The sequence below is a fragment of the Gastrolobium bilobum genome, unplaced genomic scaffold, assembly GCF_033153095.1.
Source record: "Gastrolobium bilobum isolate Gb01-03AN ecotype WA unplaced genomic scaffold, APGP_CSIRO_Gbil_v1 utg10303, whole genome shotgun sequence".
NCBI classification, from domain to species: domain Eukaryota; kingdom Viridiplantae; phylum Streptophyta; class Magnoliopsida; order Fabales; family Fabaceae; genus Gastrolobium; species Gastrolobium bilobum.
In genome coordinates this window covers 41,730-62,473 of record NW_026899603.1, presented here as the reverse complement: position 1 = coordinate 62,473, position 20,744 = coordinate 41,730, and the positions used below count along the sequence as shown (strand labels likewise).

Genomic DNA, 20,744 nt, shown 5'->3' with positions numbered 1-20,744 from the left:
TGCAGAATCATGAATCAACTTTACAAAGTACTCAAATTCTGTTGCTACACCAAAAATCATAATTTTAACATCCAAACAGAATCATGAATCATAACAAAACTCATATATACTATATTTCATCAGATCCAACAAACAAATCCATACTATGTAAATTAAAATAACTACATGAATTCAACAAACACATCATGATGCTTGTAGTAAGTATAACATTTCCCAAAAATCTTTTAATATATTCATATACACAATCAAACATGTTGAGATGTTGATTCCTCCTATATAAGAAATAAAGTAAGATTTCTATTAAAATATAATCGAATATAATTAAGTTATAAATAATTGCAATTGATTAAATTTATATCTTTTGTTTTTTCTTCAAGGCATACTTGTTATATTTTATTTTATTTAAAATAAATAGTACAATATAGGCCGGCTTGTAGGCTTATAGGCCCGACCTTTTTATTAAACAGGCTTTTCTATGGCCCAAGCCCGGCCTATTATACAAATTATACTAGGTCAAGTATGGCCTGATATAGGCCGAGCCGTGGGCCCCTGTAGGTCGGCCCGGCCCAGTTTCACCCCTAGTGCCCACCCTTGAAATTTGATGTAAAAATACAAAAATATCCTTATCTTAAAATTCAAGTTTTTCCAATTTAGTTTCGGGGTAGGATATTATAACAACCAATTAGGTTTACTACCAATGTTACTACTAATCAATTTCACCGTTAGATCAATTATGTTGATCCAACGGTTATATTTATTTTCATCTTTGTATGGTTATGATTCCCCATATTTAATACTTTATATTTATTTTCAACTTTGTATGGTTATTATTTCCCATATTTAATATTTTTACATTAAATATGGGGATCATAACCATATAAAGATGAAAATAAATATAACTGTTGGATCCACATAATCGATCTAACGGTGAAATTGATTGGTAGTAACCCTAGTTGGTTGTTACGATATCTTATCCCTTTAATTTTCCTCCTTCTATTTTATTTTTTCGTGATTTTTTTTTCTCCTCCACCTTCATTTTTTAAAATTAACAGCAGAGAACTCTATTCCAGACCCATCATTTGCATCTAGATACTGATTCATCTCCTCTCAAACCTCAATCTGCATTATTGGAAGATGGAACATTTGCTTCTTCCTCCATCACCGATCCAGTTGAGTCGCAATCCGTCCATATCTAGATCTAAACCAGACCCATACAGTCGGCAGCTGCTCGCAAGTCACATTCCAGACCAGACCTAAATCTATATGTACTTGAACTTAGTGCCCACCCTTCGTTAATTTTCTGGATACGTCATTGTCCGTAGACGGTAGTAAGTTACTCACAACATCTAAAGTACTCATACTATTTGATAGCCAAATCAAAATTAGGTATTTACCATTAAAATATTAGGTATTCAACATAAGGCACTAACATGCATTATTTTCTTCATTTACGAACTATCAAATTTACAAATAATGTTAATAACTTTATTTTATTTTTTGGTAAATATTTTATTTTTTTATTAGCTAAATTATTTTTTGTTCTTGTTCTCAAAATATGCACTTTATATTAATTTAGTCTTTTAAAGATTTACAACATTAAATTAGTCTTCTAAAGATTTAAATTATACGCCAAACTTTATGTGACATTGATCTAAATCATTTTGATGTTAATTTTAATTTTTATAATACTTATTTAATATCACAAATATTTTAAAATTAAATTAATGTTAAGTTTATATTTATAAGACTAAAATGGTAATTTAATATTTTTATTTACTTTTACTAAATTAACTTTTCAAATTTGTTAGCAGTATCTTTGAGTCATTAATTTTTTGTTTATTAAATTTCTTGGTTTAAAATGTATCGCTTTCTTTATTTAAATATTAATACTTTCCACGTATATATAATATATTTGTACCCATTTTAAAAATGAACTAAGAATAATATATAACATAAAAATTATTATTTTTTGATTGCTATAAGTTGATACATGGAATAATGGAACTCAAAACATATCATAAACGAAAAATTTATTAATCAAGGCCCCACTGACGTGGCTGACTGGATAGCTGATCAGCATTTTAATGTATAATGTCATAAATATAAGCTCGGGAATTCAATTGGGTAGGCTATCCTTATTGAATTTGTTGATGATATGATGGAATCTTGGAAAAAAGAGTTGCAACGTTTTTCATCATCGAAATGCATGAATTAATTTTAAATTATAACGTGAAGCAACAGTTATTATAAGTAATATGATTGTCACAGCCTATATTGAAACTTTGCTTTTCAAAGTATGATAATTTTTTATTGTTTTTTTTCTTAAGACGTATATGGTTCTATTACTGTTTAGAATTTTTTTGATAATTTTTTAAAATTTGAATTATTTTTTTTTAAATCTTCTATATATTAATTTTTTTTTCTTTCTAAAACTTGATTGTTTATACGCTTAAAATATTTACTTTCAAATTTTTTTACAAATTATTTTTTTTCATACCCTCAAATTTTTATACTTTTGAATTAATTTATTTTAAAATTCTATTTTTTATATTAAAATTTATTTTCTCTTCACATCTTAATTACTCTATTCTTATATTTTGAATTAGAGTATAGTATCTTGAGAGTGATCTTATTTTTTAATTTATTCTATTTTGAATAATTATAGATGTTATTCAATCAAATTTAACTTTAAATTATTTGGAATTTTATATTTTAAATTTATCTTTTTATTTATATTTTTTATTTTTTACTAAATTATTTATGCATATATATCTCTTATGATTTAAAATATTTTTCCTTTAAATATTTTTAATTTTTTTTAAATTTAAGTACACGTAATGTACAAATACTTGCTACTTGTAATATATATTGGCATATTGAAGGTTTAAAAGACTATCTATCTTGCCATTTAGAGAAAAAATTTAAAAAAAAAGTATCTATCTTTCAAACGAAATTAATAGTTCCAAAAAGTTTGCGTAATGCAGTGTTGTTATTTTATTTTATTTTGGAATAACTAATGCAGTGTTATTTTGTTCTTCTTTTCTTGTTCAATTGGTTCAGAGATCAAAGATGTCAGTTTTCACTTATTTTTCATTAGCCAACGCATTTAATTGACAGATTTAAACGTTGTGGTTAGATTAGTAAATTAATTTAATACATCTTACAAAGTGCCAACTCAGCAGCCCTTGACTACTCTAAATATATAGTAGTAGTTGGATTAATAAATTTCACACGGAACTAGTTAGCATGCTTAACCAATGTTTTAATTGATTCATTTGCTTTTTTTGGTGAATAAACTTTTTAATAGTAGCCTCAAAAATTCAAAGTATCAATTCTAGATATATTAAGGAGGGGGAGAAAATATGATTTATATATATATATATATATATATATATATATATATATATATATATATATATATATGGATTAACGTATTTTCTACCACTTAAAAAAATATCGTTTTGGGATTTTAAAAAAAACTGGGTATTTTAATAAAACATATGATACAAAAGAAAGTAAAATTAGTAAAGAAAAAAATATTTATCCTTCTAAAAAATATAGAATTGTATCATTTTAGTTAAAATTATTGAATTTTATTTCATATTTAAATTAAAAAAAATCTCTCAATAACTTCCCAGCCACTCTCCCCCATCATGATCTTCCAATTCTAGCTGTTTTTCTTACCCTAAACACAATAGTTTTAGGTCAGGATATATTTACCACCAAAAATTTTTACAACATTTACAACTAACTTAATCACCGTTGATTTTCGTCAATCTAACAGTTATAATTTATTGAGAATTAATAATTAATTAATAAATATGATCCAATAATTCTCAATAAATTATAATCGTTAAATTGACGGAAATCAACGGTGATTAAGTTGGTTGTAAATGTTGTAAACTTTTTTGGTGGTAAGTATATCCTTCCCCATTATTTTAACTAAAACGACACAATTATATGTTTTTAAAAAACACAAATATTTTTCTCATTATTAAATTACATTGCATTTCTTTTTCTTTAATGTCAAAACAAAGTCGGTTTGGAATTGTCAAAACAACTTTATTTTGGGTTGTTAAAAATAACTTCTTTTTTTGGTAAAAAGTTGAAAATAACTTTTTTTATTTTTTGATAGCCGAAAATAACTTTATTTAAGGATAATTACGTAAAGACACCAGCTTAAGAATAATCTTTGCCCAAACCAAAATTCCATGGTCGCATTTCACACTGACTCATTTAAATGATAGATTTGCAGACCAATAAAATTAGCCAATTAATTGATAATGAGGCATATATATATATATATATATATATATATATATATATATATATGATAAAATCATTTCTGCAGCCGCTTTACGTACAGCAACGACAACGACAGTCCAATAAAATTAGCCAATTAATTGATAATGAGGGCATATATATATATATATATATATATATATATATATGAGAAAAATATTTCTCAAGCTGATTGAGATAAATTTATCTCCGGTCACCCCAAAACTACGTCGTTTTGATTATTTATTTTCTTATATGTATTGATTCACCTTTGAATGGTTATGATTCCCCTTTTCTCTCTCTTCCTTTATCTCCATTGTTCCATCTTTGTACGGTTGTGATTTAGTAGCCGGAGATAACTTTATCTCCAGCAGCATAAGAAATGATAAGCCCTATTTTATATATATATATATATATAGGCAAAATGATTTCTGCAACTGCTGCACCTACAGCTAGCTAGGATCCACGTGCGGATCCTAGGATACGGCACCAGATCCTTGTTTTTTTTTTTTAAAAACGCCGTGGGACCCACTTTTCTGTGTTCGCTGTAGAGAGTGTTATCTACGGCGGCTGCAGAAATGATAAGCCCATATATATATATGGGGCAAGATATTCTTACACCGGTGTAAGAGTTAGAAGTCTTACACTCAATCTTGACCATTGATACACTTGTATTCAATGGTTCACATTACTAAAAAATTTGAACCATTAGATATAAGTGGGATTAGCGGACAAGATTAAGAGTGTAACTTACACCGGTGTAAAATGATCCTAACCCTATATATATATATATATATATATATATATATATATATATATATATATATATATAGAGAGAGAGAATAGACTCTCATATTGTTGGAGAATATTTTTCTCTCCTACATATTTCCATGTTGTTTATTTATAAGTGGGTGGGTCTTATACATGATTATGTCTATAACGAATAAATCTTTGGTACTACTGTTGTACCTATATTCAGTGCATCTTATCAATGAAAGCAGTACACATTAGAGGAGAGAGAAAATATTTGTCAGAAAAGAAAAATATTTAACTGACATGTAATATTTTCATTGGTGGGATGCACTGAATCTTTGGTACAACAGTAGTACCAAAGATTTATTCGTCTATAACATGAGAGAGCTTCTCTCCTATTGCATGAGATTAATAAAGCTCATATATATATATATATATATATATATATATATATATATATATATGGGAAAAATATTTCTCAAGCTGCTTGAGATAAGTTTATCTCCAGCCACCTCAAAACTACGTCGTTTTGTTTATTTATTTCCTTATATTAATTTATTCACCTTTGAATGGTTATGATTTCCTTTTTCTCTCTCTTCCTTTATCACTATTGATCCATCTTTATACGTTATGATTTAGTTGCCGGAGATAACATTGTCTCAAGCAGCTTGAGAAACGATAACCCCTATATATATATATATATATATATATATATATATATATATATATATATATATAAAGAGGTTATATTTACTATCTCTTACTACTATGACTTAATAAATTATAACCATTAGATTAACGAAAATTAACGGGTAAGATTTAGCAATAAGAGGTAGTAACTATAACCTTTATATATATATATATATATATATATATATATATATATATATATATATATATATATATATGAGGTTTACATTTCTGCTACTGTACGTGCAGCAATCAAATACTTGACATATATACTTGAAAGCATTAAATGCGGGGAATCATAACCATACAAAGGATGAGAGCATTAAATGTGGAGAATCATAATCATACATCTGTCGTTGTTGTACGTAAAGAGGCTGCCGAAATGATTTTACCTTTATATATATATATATATATATATATATATATATATATATATATATATATATATATATATATATGAGGTAAGATATTTTGACACCAGTGTCAAATTTTAAATTTGACACTTCATTTGAGAGCCATTAGATCAAAAAAGATCAATGGTGTCATATGCTTGCAAATTAGAGTCGTTGATATTTTTTGATCTAACGACTCTCAGACAAGGTGTCAAATTTAAAATTTGACACTGGTGTCAAATGATCCTACCTCTCTCTCTCTATATATATATATATATATATATATATATATATATATATATATATAGTTTCCTACGTATGTGAATGCTGTTTTTACATTATTGCTTGCGCAGCCATTTAAGAAACTGATAATGTTTAAAGGAGAATTAAAAATTCAAATGGTTGAATTCTACTCTTTAACTTGCCCCAGCGTACGTTATTATTCAAGCTAAGTAAGAGCGAAAGTAGTTCGCTATTTTATTACTTTATATGCTAAAAAATTTAGATAAAGGAAATGCTAATGTTATACGTAAAAGTTGCTAGTACTGATTTATACAAGAAAGCAAGCGTAACTTTTTCTGGATTCAAGATTTTTCAATAAACAAAAAAAAAATGAAAAATAATATATTTGCACAAATTATGTGAATTATGTTCGTAATCTAAACCATTCAAAAAACATAGCAATACCATGATATTATCTACTAACTTCGCGACATTATATATATATAAAAAAAGATTATGATTTCTGCTTCAGTGGTAACAAAATATTCTACCACTGAAATATAAAACAATGAGAGAGAAAACAATAATGGGATCCATTTTTAGGGAAAAAAATATTCCTAAAAATGTGCGGTAAGAGAGAGAGAAAGATAAAACATGGTTCCCATATACTTTTATACTTACCATCACAAAAACTTACCATCCTTACAACCAACTTAATCACCGTTTATTTCCGTCAATCTAACAGTTATAATTTATTGAGAATTATTGGGTCGCACTTATTAATTAATTATTAATTCCTAATAAACTCAATAAATTATAACCGTTAGATTGACGGAAATCAACGGTGATTAAGTTGGTCGTAAATGTGGTAAACATTTTTTGTGATAAGTATATCCTACCTCATACTTTTATATGTAAAAGTGTGTACGAGATGAAATTATCTCTTATAATATTAGAAACATTAAATCCTATAATATACCAATGCATATAGACCCTCTCAAGATCTCTGTTCCTCAAGTACTACAGGCAGATCCAACTTTTCACTGCCTCTCTGAATCAGCAACATTACTTTATCTCCTACATTATACTCATCCAATGCTTTCAACAATTCAGCTTTGCTCTTGACCTGGAAAGGATGCACCAAAGTTATCAAATTAATGCATGCCTTGTCTACTTAAATAGAGGTTAACAGTATGTGGAGGAGCAGTATTTGTATTTTATAAACCAGACACATAAAAGGCATAGGAAAGATAAATAAAGGTTAACAATATAAAATGAATGTTTTGGCCTTCAAAAGAGCATGATTTAAAAGAGTTTCTGAAAAAGAAGGCTCACAGGTTTGTTGTCAACTGCAACAATGATATCTCCAAGGACTATATTACCAGCAAAGCCTCTTGTAGTGGGATTTAGCCCAACTTTTGCAGCAAGACTATTTGCAGGAACCTAAGGAACATAAGTTCTTGGGAATTAAAGAATGATTTGGAAGGAACTATAAATACAAAGTTTAATTACAATATAAGAAAAAATCTCATGAAATTACCTTAAGAACAAGAGCTCCGTTTCGAACATTGAGTTGATTTGCAATTAAGTCTGGAGCAATATCCACATTCAAACCACCTCTAACAACCTTAAATAGATGAACCATGAACTCAAATATTATATATGATAAAATGAATAGAGAAAAGATAAGCATAAAAACTGTTGTTGTTTCGCTGTGTCTGCTTCACAAACTAATACTGAAGCATTTTTTTTCCTCTTTAAAATCTAGAAAAGTAAAGTTTTTTATAAAACAAAAAAGGGGCATAGGCCACAAAACCTTATCAAGAAGCAAAAAATGTATATTGCAGATCATTATTTTCACAACAAAGCTAAAGATTTGCCTAGATTGTTTGTATATGAGTGTGATATTCCATGAAACACTTACTTTGCCAAATTGAATCAACTGAGGAACAATTCGAAGTACAGTTGAAGATGGGATGGCAAATCCTACACCAGCTGATGTTCCTGCAATAACAAGAAAAAGGGGAATAAAAGTGAAGCATACAAAAGTTAATAAGAGCAACTGGAACTTATGGCTTATGCAGTCACTTCCTCATGCATAGGAAAGTAAATAAACCAACAATGTAATGAAGAAAAAAGTAGTTGAAAAATTTTGTCAAGTGGACGGAAAAGATTTCCTCAGCTACGATATTCAAACATACATCAATGTTCGGTAATATAATCTAACTTTTTCAAATTGTGATGATAATAATGATGAAGAAACTTGCCTGTCTGAGTGAATATTGCAGTGTTAATCCCAATTAAGCCTCCTTTTGAATCCAGAAGAGGACCTCCACTATTAGAGTCACAGGAAAAGTAAGAAATGCAGTATGTTATGTGACAGCCACTAGTTAATACCAATACTGAAAAGAACAACTTTTTAACCAGGTGAACTGCACCAAACTTAAGGGATAAAACAGGTCAAGAAAAATGGAAAGGGAACTATTCCTAGTTCAGATATGCAAGGGAGCCTTTTGTAACCTGTTCCCAGGATTTATGGCTGCATCAGTTTGAATACCACCACCAATTGTGACACCAGTTTGACTAAAAATGTCTCGATTAAGGCCGCTAATAACCCCAACTGTGAGAGTGTGATCAAAGCCAAATGGATTTCCAATTGCCAAACATTGCTGCCCAACTTTTAGAGACGATGACTGCCCCACCTTGATAGGCCTTAAAATATCTTCAGGGGCTTCTACCTGCAACTGTAAAGTTATTAATATCTCATCATGTGTATGATACATGCACAATTTTATTAACTATTTAAGGAGAGTAATAGAAGGTGTGATTCACAGAGTCATTAGTTTAGGGGCTTGATTGCTTAAATAGGAATACAAAGGGGTAAAATGCACATGACCCTAAGCTAAGGATAGTCTTGTATATTTTAGCCTAATATTAAATGTTCCACTACACCAACAATAAACCACTCCCCATTAAACTCCGACTAATAAGGTTGGGGCGAGGGCAATCCTTGTATGCAACCTTAATCCCTGCATATTTCCACTACACCAACAATATTTAAAAAAAAAAAAAATGAATACTGACAAACTCATTATTAATACCACTCTAATTAACAAAGAAAGCAACATCTAAACATGGTTATTTTGATGCACAAGTAACATCAATGAACTCAAGATAAAACAAAAACAAAATATTTTAACATTGAATAATGAGTTAGCTATCAAATGGAGTAGATTATAGGAGTAAAGCTGAAACAAACAAATACAACTATACAAGACCTGGTATGCCAATAGGAACCGCAATAGCAACAACAACAAAAAAAGTCCAACTTGGAAGCAAAATATTCTCCTAGAATGTTTGTATGTCAAGGTACGAGACAGATATATTGTTAAGTAGAATGCTTATGAAAAACTGACAAGTCATTTACAGAAAAACAAAATAAAATAAAAAAAAGTTCACAAGTTTATGTCCTAGTCATAACATGCCTAGGAAAGGATATGTATTCCATCATCCATGTGAGTCTCAACTCAAGAATATACCAAATCATCTGCAATCAATATACACAGTCAAAGCCTTAACAAGTGAATAAAGAGGTCTTCACCTTATACCACATTCATAGTTTGCACAAGATACAGCATCAATCAAGCCATAATTTCCCTAGTGAACTCAAATGATTGGGAATAAATACAGAAAGTTAAAAAGAAATCATGCCTTCAAGACAGCAAGATCCTTTAAACGGTCAGCTCCAATAAGTGTACCTTCAAAATTCTTTTGTACCCTTTAGAATAGAAAGTGTCAGAAATACATATATTAATTATTAAGTTAGGAACAGCTGTATATGCAAAGAAATATAGTCTCCATGAGCCTCACCCTTCTGATGCTAGGATATTAACTCGTGCAACAACCTGACCAGAGCTTGGGTTTCTTGAAAGGGCATTGCCAATCACTGGGCAATACAAGAATGTAACAATCAGAAATCCTCACCTGATCTTAAAAGCCTAGTGAATAAACTTAAACTAAGATTGGAAAAATATACACACACAAAATAATAAGTGCATAAGGTTAAGTACTTCATTAGAGCACAGTCATTATGCTACGCAAGCAGCAAAACAGGCTAAAAATTCCAAAGAATGGGGGAAAAGGGGAGAAAAATCAGAAGATATTTAAAAGCCAAAAATTTTGAAAAAATCCTTGTTACTGCATTGAGAATTCATGTCCAGCTCAAGAAGTCCAATTAAATGTGATCAATACAGGGTAAAGGCCTGATCCACATAAGAGAAACCTTATACGCATTCACTCATAGCTGACTAAAATCTTAGTGAAGAGAGCCAATGTAGCCTAAATGTATATATCTACTATTTTGGACATACAAGAAAGTGAATTAAGACTTAACATAAAACTCTATTTTCTCAACTTGTTCTCACCATGATAATTTGTCACAATGTGGCCGTCCTCATCCCAAACTACTCCAGAACCATTTCCTTCAGGAATCTGCCAGTATGAATACAAAAAGTAACTATTGTTTAATTCCTAAATCATGTAGGACAAACAAAATCCTATTATGCTTATAAGCTAGAGACAATAAAATGATTAATAAATTAGATAGTCCTTGATATAACCTTAAAACAATTCAACATCAGATATTGGTATTTAAATACTATGTTACCTCAACCACTCCAGTTACATTAAGTTGAGGACGCAATGTCACATCAAAGATGTTAACAACAGAGTATGTGTTCCTTTCAAATAGTTGGACAATTCGATCCTGCCAATCATAATGAATTGGAATAAGCTGCCAGGAATACTGCTATGGAAGGGTTAAAAAAATGTGTCACACAACCACAATAGACAAAAGAGGGGCTATAGTTGAAAGCTGACCTCTGTGGGAAAGAGGGGCCCAGAAGAAAACATAGGTGGGGTTACTTCTTGAAGTGTAACTGATGGATCTCCCAATGCTAGGGCTGTACATTTATTATTTATTGCATGATAAGAAACTTTGCTAGTAAATACTAGTGGAGACTTCTATTAAAAAATATAACAGTTTGTCTATCATAAAAGGGAAAACCCCAGTGCACAAGGCTCCCCGACTTACGAGGGTAGGGATGAGGTCAATTATACGCAATCTTACCCTTACATTTTTGCAAAGAGACTATTTCCTAGACTCGAAATTGTGACCTTTCGGTCACAAGGAGCAACCTTACAACTGCTCCAAGGCTCACCCTCAACAGTTTGTCTATCATGAAAGAACATAAAAACAAATTAGAACACAGCTGCCAAAATTCTATTGCTGCACTCCACAATTCCATATCAATTGATTTCATATTAAAATTATGAATTATAATGCCATTGACTACTCAGGACTCCATGTAACAAACCAAGAATCAAAATCAAAGGCACCAAACTGAAGGTGATGCACCTCTTCAGCATTTACAAAATGAAAATTATAAAATTTTCAGCCATATCTATAAATGCTTCAAGTGGTTAAAAAATAAAAAATAAAAGAAATACATGACATTGGCCATTCAAATTCCAGTTCAAAAATTATGAACTTTTTAATATACAATAAAACAAGTTGAACATAAAAGCAGAACCGTGCGGACCTGACAAGTACCTTGAAGAACAGAAACAGGAATACATAGTCAAACTCGCCATTAACACACGTCGTGTTGGGGACAGAATAATGTTCCTCAGCACTGCACCAGAATCCTGAGCTTGCTCTTGAACAATCCTACACGTGCAATCAAATTATCCACACCACATCAAAAAAAGCTACAACCCCATATAAGAATAAGTAAAACCAACAATGAAAATGCACTCTTATGATTAATGACATGCACAAAGATTCAAACTTTTGCCAATGAAACCACAAAAATCACACACCCACTTAGAGTTTGTTAGTGAAACAATAGTCTGTAAGAACAATGAAGCTATATGGTATGATGGGGGAACCTTGAAATGGAGATGAGTTTGGGAGGAACGGCGTCGTTTGGTGAGTGTTGGGAGTGAGAACAGACAGAAGACATGCCATCAAAACAAAGCTCACGGCGTCTCAGAGCACTGCTTGTGTGAGTTGGCACTCCCAGAGACCACAAATTGCATGCTGATACTTGCATTTTCTCCCCAAAAAATTAAAAAAATAAAAATAAAAATTGTGGGGTGGATTTGAATGACTAAAGAAGAATGAAAAGTTGCAAACTTGAAAGCTAAATTTGGCGAGAGAGAGAGAGGGAGATAAGGGTTGTTTGATTCTGAGACAGAGAACCTCTGACTATTGCTGCTGTCCTAACTTAAAAAAAAAAAAAAAAAAAAAAAATCACTATTTTTTCTTTTCTTTTTGTTTTATGATTATTTTAAAAAATAAATATTATCTATATTTCAGTAACTTGATCTGATACTTTAAATTGAATCTAATTAATTTAGTTTGGGTAAAATAATTTTTTTGTAAAAATTAAATCAACTTTAATCATACTTATTTGATTAATTTAGCATGGTCTGGATACATTGGGATCAGACTCATTTAATTAATTTAGACATTAAGTCAAATCAAATGAGTTAGATTCAAGTTAATCAATTTTTTTTCAAAAAATAAATAAATTAAATTCAACTCGAATCATATTTTTTATAAATAAAACCTAAGGAGAGAAGAAGTTCCTTATGAAAAGTACATCATAAGTTTTTTTTTTTTAAGTAAACAAAAGGCCTAAGTTCAGCAAGAGAGAAAAACAAAATAAAACCTAAGAAGGAAGAGATATAATTCGATCTCTTCCCACTGAAGTAAAATCAGACAAGAATAACAGGTGAATTCCTCCATGAGGTTTCTCGAAGAATATTTGGAGAATATTTGGTTCTCTTACACAGGAGCATCAAGAAAGTAGTTTTCCAGTAGTCAACGCACATATTGTCTTCTCTAAAAATATGTTGAAGCTTAACATCTCAATCTCTATCAATCCATGTCCCGAGACAACAAACACATCTCACGGACTGCTGCACCTCTCTTGGTGAGCTCAGTGATCGCTAATAACGAGTCACTCTCCAAAATGATTTTTCTATATCCTACATTCCACGCCTTCTTTAAATCGTACAAGATAGCCCAAAGTTCAGCTCTGAATGTTGTACAAAACCCCAGTCTGTATGCAAATCCCCCAAACCAACTACCTTGGGCGTTATGAATCACACCCCCACGAGCTGCTAAATCGGGATTTCCATGCGCAACACCATCTGTATTGATCTTTACAAACCCATCATCTGGAAATTGCCAAGAAATATTTAATTGACTATAGCCAGCTGATACACGAGACTTCCTTATGCCTGTAGTTAACTTCACATCCTGCGCTAACTTCATTATAGTTTCAATTTTAATTTCGAGTGAAGAAACTATTTCTCCCTGGTTGATTTTATTTCTCCAGTGCCAAGTCTTCCAACAAGTGATAAGAAACATAGAGATCCAATCATCCGAAACCTTATAATTAGCATCCACTCCAAAGTTACAGGTAAACTAGGATATGATGTCCATAATAAAGAAAACTGATTTCAGATTATTTTGGATAATCACCTCCTAAACTTTTTTGGTGTTGCAACAATCTCAAGAGCATGTAATATTGATTCATTCTTAGTAGAACAACACGGACAGATATTGACACCTCCATTCCAGTTGGCAGTTAAACATTTTGTCATTAATCATTGGAGCACCATCTTCCAAGCAAAAATTTTAATTTTCTAAGAGCCATTCCAAGACCAAAGTCTTGGCCAAATCTTAGCAACACTATCATTTAAGTAACCATGAATAGTATGCATTTATAGATTGCACTCACCAAAATTGTATTAGAATAAGGGAGATACCACATGCTTTTATCAGGCCCATCATCCGGGCTAGGAAGAAGGGTGCTCCGAATCATATTCAAAACACTAATAAGAACCCAAGTATTCATCATGCTAAAATTCCACTCACTATTACTATTAACCATCAACCATAAGGTTCCCAATGGAATGAATATCCACACTAGTAGCTAACTCCTCTAAGGGGACATTTGGTACAAGTGAATTTTTTTTTATCAAGGATCTGCAGGGAAAGTGAGTTAAGTAGGAAAGTTAAAAAGAAAATATGTTTGGTTGGGCAAAATATTACCTGGAAAATTGAGTGAAATTCCCTGAATCTATGCTTGGTTGAAGATAAAATATTGATGAGAAACCAGTTAAAATTACAAAATAGCCTTTTACTATATTTTAATTATAACTACTGTTGTTATTTCCAAGAAGAGAACTTCCTGGCCTTCCATGTGTTCTCTTGTTGTGCCTCGTGAACCATTTATTTATCATCCCATATCTTATTTCTATGGGGATAAAACTGAATGGGACAAACAAGTTGGGTGGATATATGGTTCCGTTACAGAAGATGTGGTGACTGGTTACAAAATGCACAACAGAGGTTGGAGATCTATGTACTGTGTTACAAAAAAGGATGCGTTTAGAGGAACAACTCCAATCAATTTGACAGACAGACTCCATCAAGTGCTTCGTTGGGCAACAGGATCAGTTGAGATCACTTTGGCGCTACTAGGTTACAAAGGATAGTTTTGGCAGCTTCCATTTTCACCATTTTCACTTAGCTGGTTATCCATCGAATACCACAATTGAAATAGGATTTCAACGCCCACTTTTTGGTTCAATTTTGCATTCAAAGCTCAAAATTGCTAGGCAAATCGATTAGCTAGGCAAAATTTTGGAGAACCTGTATCAAACATGGACAACCTATTTATCCATTTTCAGATGCCTAGCAAAATTTCAAGATAACTTGTACCAAACACACCCTAAAGGTCTCATGTTTGATAGCCACTTATCTTTCCAGAACCGAATATTTCTACCATCCCCCAACTCCCATATCAAATTATCCACACCAATATATCACAAGCTTTAATACTAACTTATCGTGGTACTTATAATTGAGGAAGGATATTGTGACAACCAAGTTGTGTTACTACCAACTGACTACCAATCAATCTCACCGTTAGATCGATTATGTTGATCCAACGGTTATATTTATTTCCATCTTTGTATGGTCATGATTTTCAAATTTAATACTTTATATTTATTTTCACCTTTGTATGGTTATGATTTTCCATATTTAATGCTTTCACTTTAAATATGGGGAATCATGACCATACAAAGATGAAAATAAATATAACCGTTGGATCAACATAATCGATCTAACGGTGAGATTGATTGGTAGTCACTTGGTAGTAACATAACTTGGTTGTCACAATATCCTTTCTTTTTTTTATTAATAATGTTTGAACCTATGGAAATAGCATTTCTAATGTAAATTTCGAAAAAGGACAGAAGGCCCATGAACTATATTTTCATGGCGGCACATGTCATTATCAACCAACCATTGTTAGGGTGTAACCCTAACCAGAACTTTCCCTCTAATAACTCCCCTTCTCTCTTTTCTTTTACCTCTTTCCAATTTCAACTAAACAAACTATTCCTCTAATTTATAGTCAAAAAAATTAAAATCGAAATTAAAAGCCAAAAAACCTAATCCAAAATGCCCCACTTAATGTGACCTCTTTTATTCTCTCTAATAGAATTTGATTCTTTCTTCTTTGTTGCTCCATTTCAATGGCCAGAGGCCCTGCTTCCTCTCTCTTCAACTTGTGCACTCGCAAGAGAACCCTTTCAAGACTCAAACTTCTTCTCTTCAACCGTTCTTCTCAAACTTCTTCAACCTCTCAATTTCACAACACTTTCCACGACCCACTTCGCCCCTTTTCGACCCGTTTCATGAACCCGGCTTTTCACCCGAACTTCTCCCAAAGTCGGAGTCTTTCCGGCGTTAGAATCCACCCCGCGAGGCCGTTTTCCACCGCCGGCGACGAGGGTGACGGCGACGAGAAGCCGGAGTGTGAATTCGACGCTGATTTCGGTCAGAATGTTGGTTTTGAGCTTGGAAATGAGGTTAGTGATGATGTTTCTGCTTTATCTGAAAATGGGGTTGTTGCAAATGATCAAGATAGTAATGAGTGCAATTCAAAGATTGTTGATTCTCTAGAATGTAGTAATAGTAGTAGGGATGATGAATTAGAGAAGAAAAGTGTGGAATGTGTGCACGTGGCATCACGTGACCCTGTGGAATTGTACTGTGAGCTTAAGAGTGCTGAGAGGAGTGCAAAGCTAAATAGATCAGAGGTGGAAGTGCTAATGGAAGTATGCAATTTGTTTGCCAAATCAGGTTGGGCATCAAACCAAGCCCTTGCTATTTACATTGGTTTGTCATTTTTCCCCACTGCAGCACACAAGTTCAGTAGCTTTTTCAGGAAGAAATGTCCTGCTGATGTTGCTAATTACTTGGTGTCACTTGGGCCATGTGATGCTGCTGTTAAGTTCTTGTTTCCTATATTTGTGGAGTTTTGTTTGGAGAATTTTACTGATGAGATCAAGAGGTTTAGGGGTATGGTTGAGTCGGCAGACCTCACGAAACCTCACACTTGGTTTCCATTCGCAAGGGCGATGAAAAGGAAGATAATTTATCATTGTGGTCCAACCAATAGTGGTAAGACTTATAATGCTTTGCAACAATTTATGGAGGCGAAGAAGGGGATTTACTGTAGTCCGCTCAGATTGTTGGCTATGGAAGTTTTTGACAAGGTTAATGCGAAAGGTGTTTATTGCAGTCTACTAACTGGGCAAGAAAAGAAGCGTGTCCCGTTTTCTAATCATGTTGCGTGTACTGTGGAAATGGTGTCGACTCAGGATTTGTATGATGTGGCCATTATTGATGAGATTCAGATGATGGCTGATCCGTACAGGGGGTATGCATGGACAAGGGCGCTCCTCGGGTTGAAGGCTGACGAGATACATTTGTGCGGTGATCCTAGTGTTTTGGATATTGTTCGAAAGATCTGTCGAGACACAGGAGATGAGTTGCATGAGCATTATTATGAGAGGTTCAAACCATTGGTGGTTGAAGCAAAGACCCTGCTTGGAAATCTTGAAAATATTCGGTCTGGGGATTGTGTGGTTGCATTCTCAAGGAGAGAAATATTTGAGGTCAAATTGGCAATTGAGAAACAGACTAAACACCGTTGTTGTGTGATATATGGTGCTTTGCCACCAGAAACTCGTAGGCAGCAAGCGAGTTTGTTCAATGATCAAAGTAATGAATATGACGTTCTAGTAGCCAGTGATGCAGTGGGAATGGGCCTGAACCTTAACATCAGAAGGGTGATATTTAATACCCTTTCAAAGTACAATGGTGACAAAGTTGTTCCTGTTCCAGCATCACAGGTTAAGCAAATTGCGGGAAGAGCTGGTCGGAGAGGATGTCTTTATCCTGATGGACTCACCACTACCTTGCATTTAGATGATTTGGATTACTTGATTGAGTGTTTGAAACAACCTTTTGATGATGTTAAGAAGGTGGGCCTTTTTCCTTTTTATGAGCAGGTTGAATTGTTTGCCGGGCAACTTCCTGATCTGACGTTCAACCAGCTTTTGGAAAAATTTGGCGAAAATTGCCGTTTGGATGGGTCGTACTTCCTGTGTCGACATGATCATATAAAGAAAATTGCTAATATGTTAGACAGAATCCAGGGGTTATCCTTAGAAGATCGTTTTAACTTCTGTTTTGCCCCTGTTAATGTTAGAGACCCAAAAGCTATGCACCACTTACTTAGATTTGCTACATATTTTGGTCAGAAGCTCCCTGTAAATATAGCTATGGGCATGCCGAAAGGTTCTGCACGGAATGATGCAGAACTCCTAGACCTTGAGACTAGACATCAAGTTTTATCTATGTATTTGTGGTTGTCAAACCACTTTGATGAGGATACTTTTCCATACGCGAAGAAAGCTGAGACAATGGCTTCAAACGTTGCTGACTTACTGGGCCAATCTCTTATCAAAGCTAATTGGAAACCTGAATCAAGGAATAAAGGGAAACCAAAAGCTGAAAAAAGTGAAGAGCAACTAGAACCAAGGAGTGCAGCCATACTAAAAACTGAAAAAAAGGCAAATGGCTATTCAAGGTCACAGTCGCTTTTTAAATTAAATGGCAAGTAAGTGCCTTTGGATGTATACCTTCTTTGTAAGTGTTTATTTGATTTCACTATGTGTTGAATGCGAACATCTCTTCTTCATTTCTAGCAAACTTCTGTTGTTTTTACTATCTAAGCATTGGCCTTCTTTATCTAATTGAAAGGCCCCTGGCTGGTTATGGTGGCATGTTCTTCTACTGCTCAAATTCCAACTCAAGTAAATTTGAAGATAGAGTTATATACAGAGAAATCCTAACTAGACTATGATTCTTAAAGATTCTGGATAAGATTCAAATGAAGTGAAGGCTACTTTTTTTTTAAATAAATAAAACAAAAGTATGAAAACAACTTGAGGTAGTAAGACTTTGTTAAACTAGTATACTATCTAATGAAAAGAACTTATTTTACCTGTCTTTGGACTTCTTAGACTTATCCAATTAGCTCATTCTGCTGTGCTGATAGTTTTCTTTGTAAGAAAGTTTAATCATGCATCTTCGATAAGAGCAATGATATCTGTATCATATTTATTTTTTCATTTCTACATGTCTAAGATAAATAGATAGCTTTGTAGCATTCCTTTTTCCTGGTCTTCTGTTTATCGCATGATCTTAGTTAATAAAATCATGTTTATTTCTTTTGTTCCTGACTATTGAGTTGTTTTTTCTGTTATTCAGGAAAGGGCATGAAAATTCCTTACAGCTCGATCAGTCAAAGAAAGTAACTGCATAATATAATGACTGTGGAGGTAACCCTTTGTAGCTCGATCATTCTTTGGGATGTATGCATGATAAGTTCTTTAAGCTTGCAAAAAATGAAAACCAAAGAGACATCCTGTCAAATCAATATATACCTAAGTTTGATCCATGCTTATCATCTACTGGAGTTCTGAAACTAATATTAAAACTTGAAAAGTTGCAATTATATTCTACTTCAGTGTCACCTTCCCATTTGTACATAATCTTATATTAAATGTGATTGGGCTTTTTTACATTATGAATCAAGCCCACAAAGACAATTATAAGGATTTAGGCACATGAATAACCATTAGGAACAGTTTTGTTGCTAGAACCTAGACTCATGACATTGGTATTCATAGGTTCCATAAATAGTTTCCTCATTAGGAAGGTTATACAAACAAACTTTTTTTTTTAGGTTCATAGGAAAGTCAGATAATAAAGAAATACATGTGAAGTTTCACTTAATTCCATAAATCATTCCTATTCTAGTTTCTTTCACCTGTAAATTCTTGTTCACACTACTTAGACCATAACTTTTCTGGTTTCATCCTTGTTGTGCAGGTAATAATCAACGACCACTGCAATATAACAACTTATATCAGGGATTTGCATAAATTCATTGAACTTTTTTAGCCAAAATTGTGGATTTTACCATGTTGGGAATGCATCCCCCAAAGAAAAAGAGAAGACTACTTTAGGAATGAAGGATAGTTACATTAGAGAGATTGAATGTAGCCTAGAAATAAAACAACTAGCATCCTGTTTGTTCTTTTATAGATAAACCAAGATGGAGCATTGTTGTGGTGCTACAAGTATCCTGTTCTGTATTTAAATGTAGCCTAGAAATTTTGTTGAATTCTTTTATATGCCAACACCTCTTGTCCAGGGTTGAATATTTTAGGCTTCATCATTCTTTCTTTCTTTCTTTTTTTAAATGAGGATGTGATACTAGGAATAGTTATTATTATTTAACTCATCTCCTTCAAATGTTCTCTTCTATGTCAAATGTCTCATTATTTGAATAAGCTTTTGTTAAGGAATAGTTAATTCTGTTCTAGCTCAATAAATGCACTGACTTTAGCACTGATTTTTATTAAAAAAATAAAAATAAAAATTATTTACTTTGCCTTTGAAATATGTATTTATCTAAGATTAAAATATATTTAATGTTTTCTTTACATATTTCTCTAGGACACATTAGAATGCTTTACAAAAAATTATCTTCACAATACGATGTGGTACTAATAGAATGAAGTAAAAACAGGTGATGTAAAAAGTGATGCATGTCATTGAAAGAAAAATGTCCTCTCAAAATCCTTCGTACATGATTAACGATTTTTTTAATCCTATTTAGCACTATTGTTATTATATTGACATGATTAATATTCATCTATGTCAGTGGTTAATGTATGTCATTGTTTCACACCAACCTAGTTTACTGTAACGATCTATTTCACACGCTACACAGATTGACCCTAACGATGACCAGCATTACATTTTTTGTTTATTTTTATTAGAACAAACTGGCAAAATTAATAAAAATTTATTGTAACTTAATAGTGATTCTTACGTTCGTTAGTTCAACAGTCATTCTCCAAGATTTCTAGGAAACTGAATTTTTCTGAATTTTAAATTTT

At 32.4% G+C, this 20,744-nt stretch overlaps 2 protein-coding genes across 2 annotated transcripts; one reads left to right on the top strand and one right to left on the bottom strand.

Annotated features, from left to right (window-relative positions):
• Positions 1–6,930: 6,930 nt before the first annotated feature.
• LOC133291852 (protease Do-like 8, chloroplastic) lies at positions 6,931–12,580 on the bottom strand. Its single transcript, XM_061490178.1, has 13 exons — positions 12,288–12,580; positions 11,939–12,066; positions 11,217–11,299; positions 11,005–11,103; positions 10,763–10,829; positions 10,209–10,284; positions 10,050–10,116; positions 8,859–9,076; positions 8,606–8,673; positions 8,263–8,342; positions 7,879–7,965; positions 7,674–7,781; positions 6,931–7,464 (listed from the first exon to the last, which is right to left on the bottom strand). The coding sequence occupies exons 1-13, from the start codon at positions 12,449–12,451 to the stop codon at positions 7,336–7,338; spliced, it is 1,374 nt and encodes a 457-aa protein (XP_061346162.1). The 5' UTR covers positions 12,452–12,580; the 3' UTR covers positions 6,931–7,335.
• A 3,376-nt stretch (positions 12,581–15,956) lies between these two features.
• On the top strand, positions 15,957–20,041 carry LOC133291854 (DExH-box ATP-dependent RNA helicase DExH18, mitochondrial). Its single transcript, XM_061490180.1, has 3 exons — positions 15,957–18,391; positions 19,045–19,115; positions 19,669–20,041. The coding sequence occupies exons 1-2, from the start codon at positions 15,957–15,959 to the stop codon at positions 19,097–19,099; spliced, it is 2,490 nt and encodes an 829-aa protein (XP_061346164.1). The 3' UTR covers positions 19,100–19,115; positions 19,669–20,041.
• Positions 20,042–20,744: the final 703 nt, after the last annotated feature.

Bases quoted from the DNA above. Each gene is read 5' to 3' on its own strand.
- LOC133291852 (XM_061490178.1), bottom strand. From the start codon at position 12,451: ATGCAAGTATCAGCATGCAATTTGTGGTCTCTGGGAGTGCCAACTCAC. The intron at 11,300-11,938 runs GTCCGCACGGTT...ATAAATGTACAG, and splicing joins TTCTTCAAGGTACTTGTCAG to CCCTAGCATTGGGAGATCCA. The intron at 9,077-10,049 runs GCATGATTTCTT...TTACAGTTGCAG, and splicing joins AGGATCTTGCTGTCTTGAAG to GTAGAAGCCCCTGAAGATAT.
- LOC133291854 (XM_061490180.1), top strand. From the start codon at position 15,957: ATGGCCAGAGGCCCTGCTTCCTCTCTCTTCAACTTGTGCACTCGCAAG. The intron at 18,392-19,044 runs GTAAGTGCCTTT...TCTGTTATTCAG, and splicing joins CTTTTTAAATTAAATGGCAA to GAAAGGGCATGAAAATTCCT.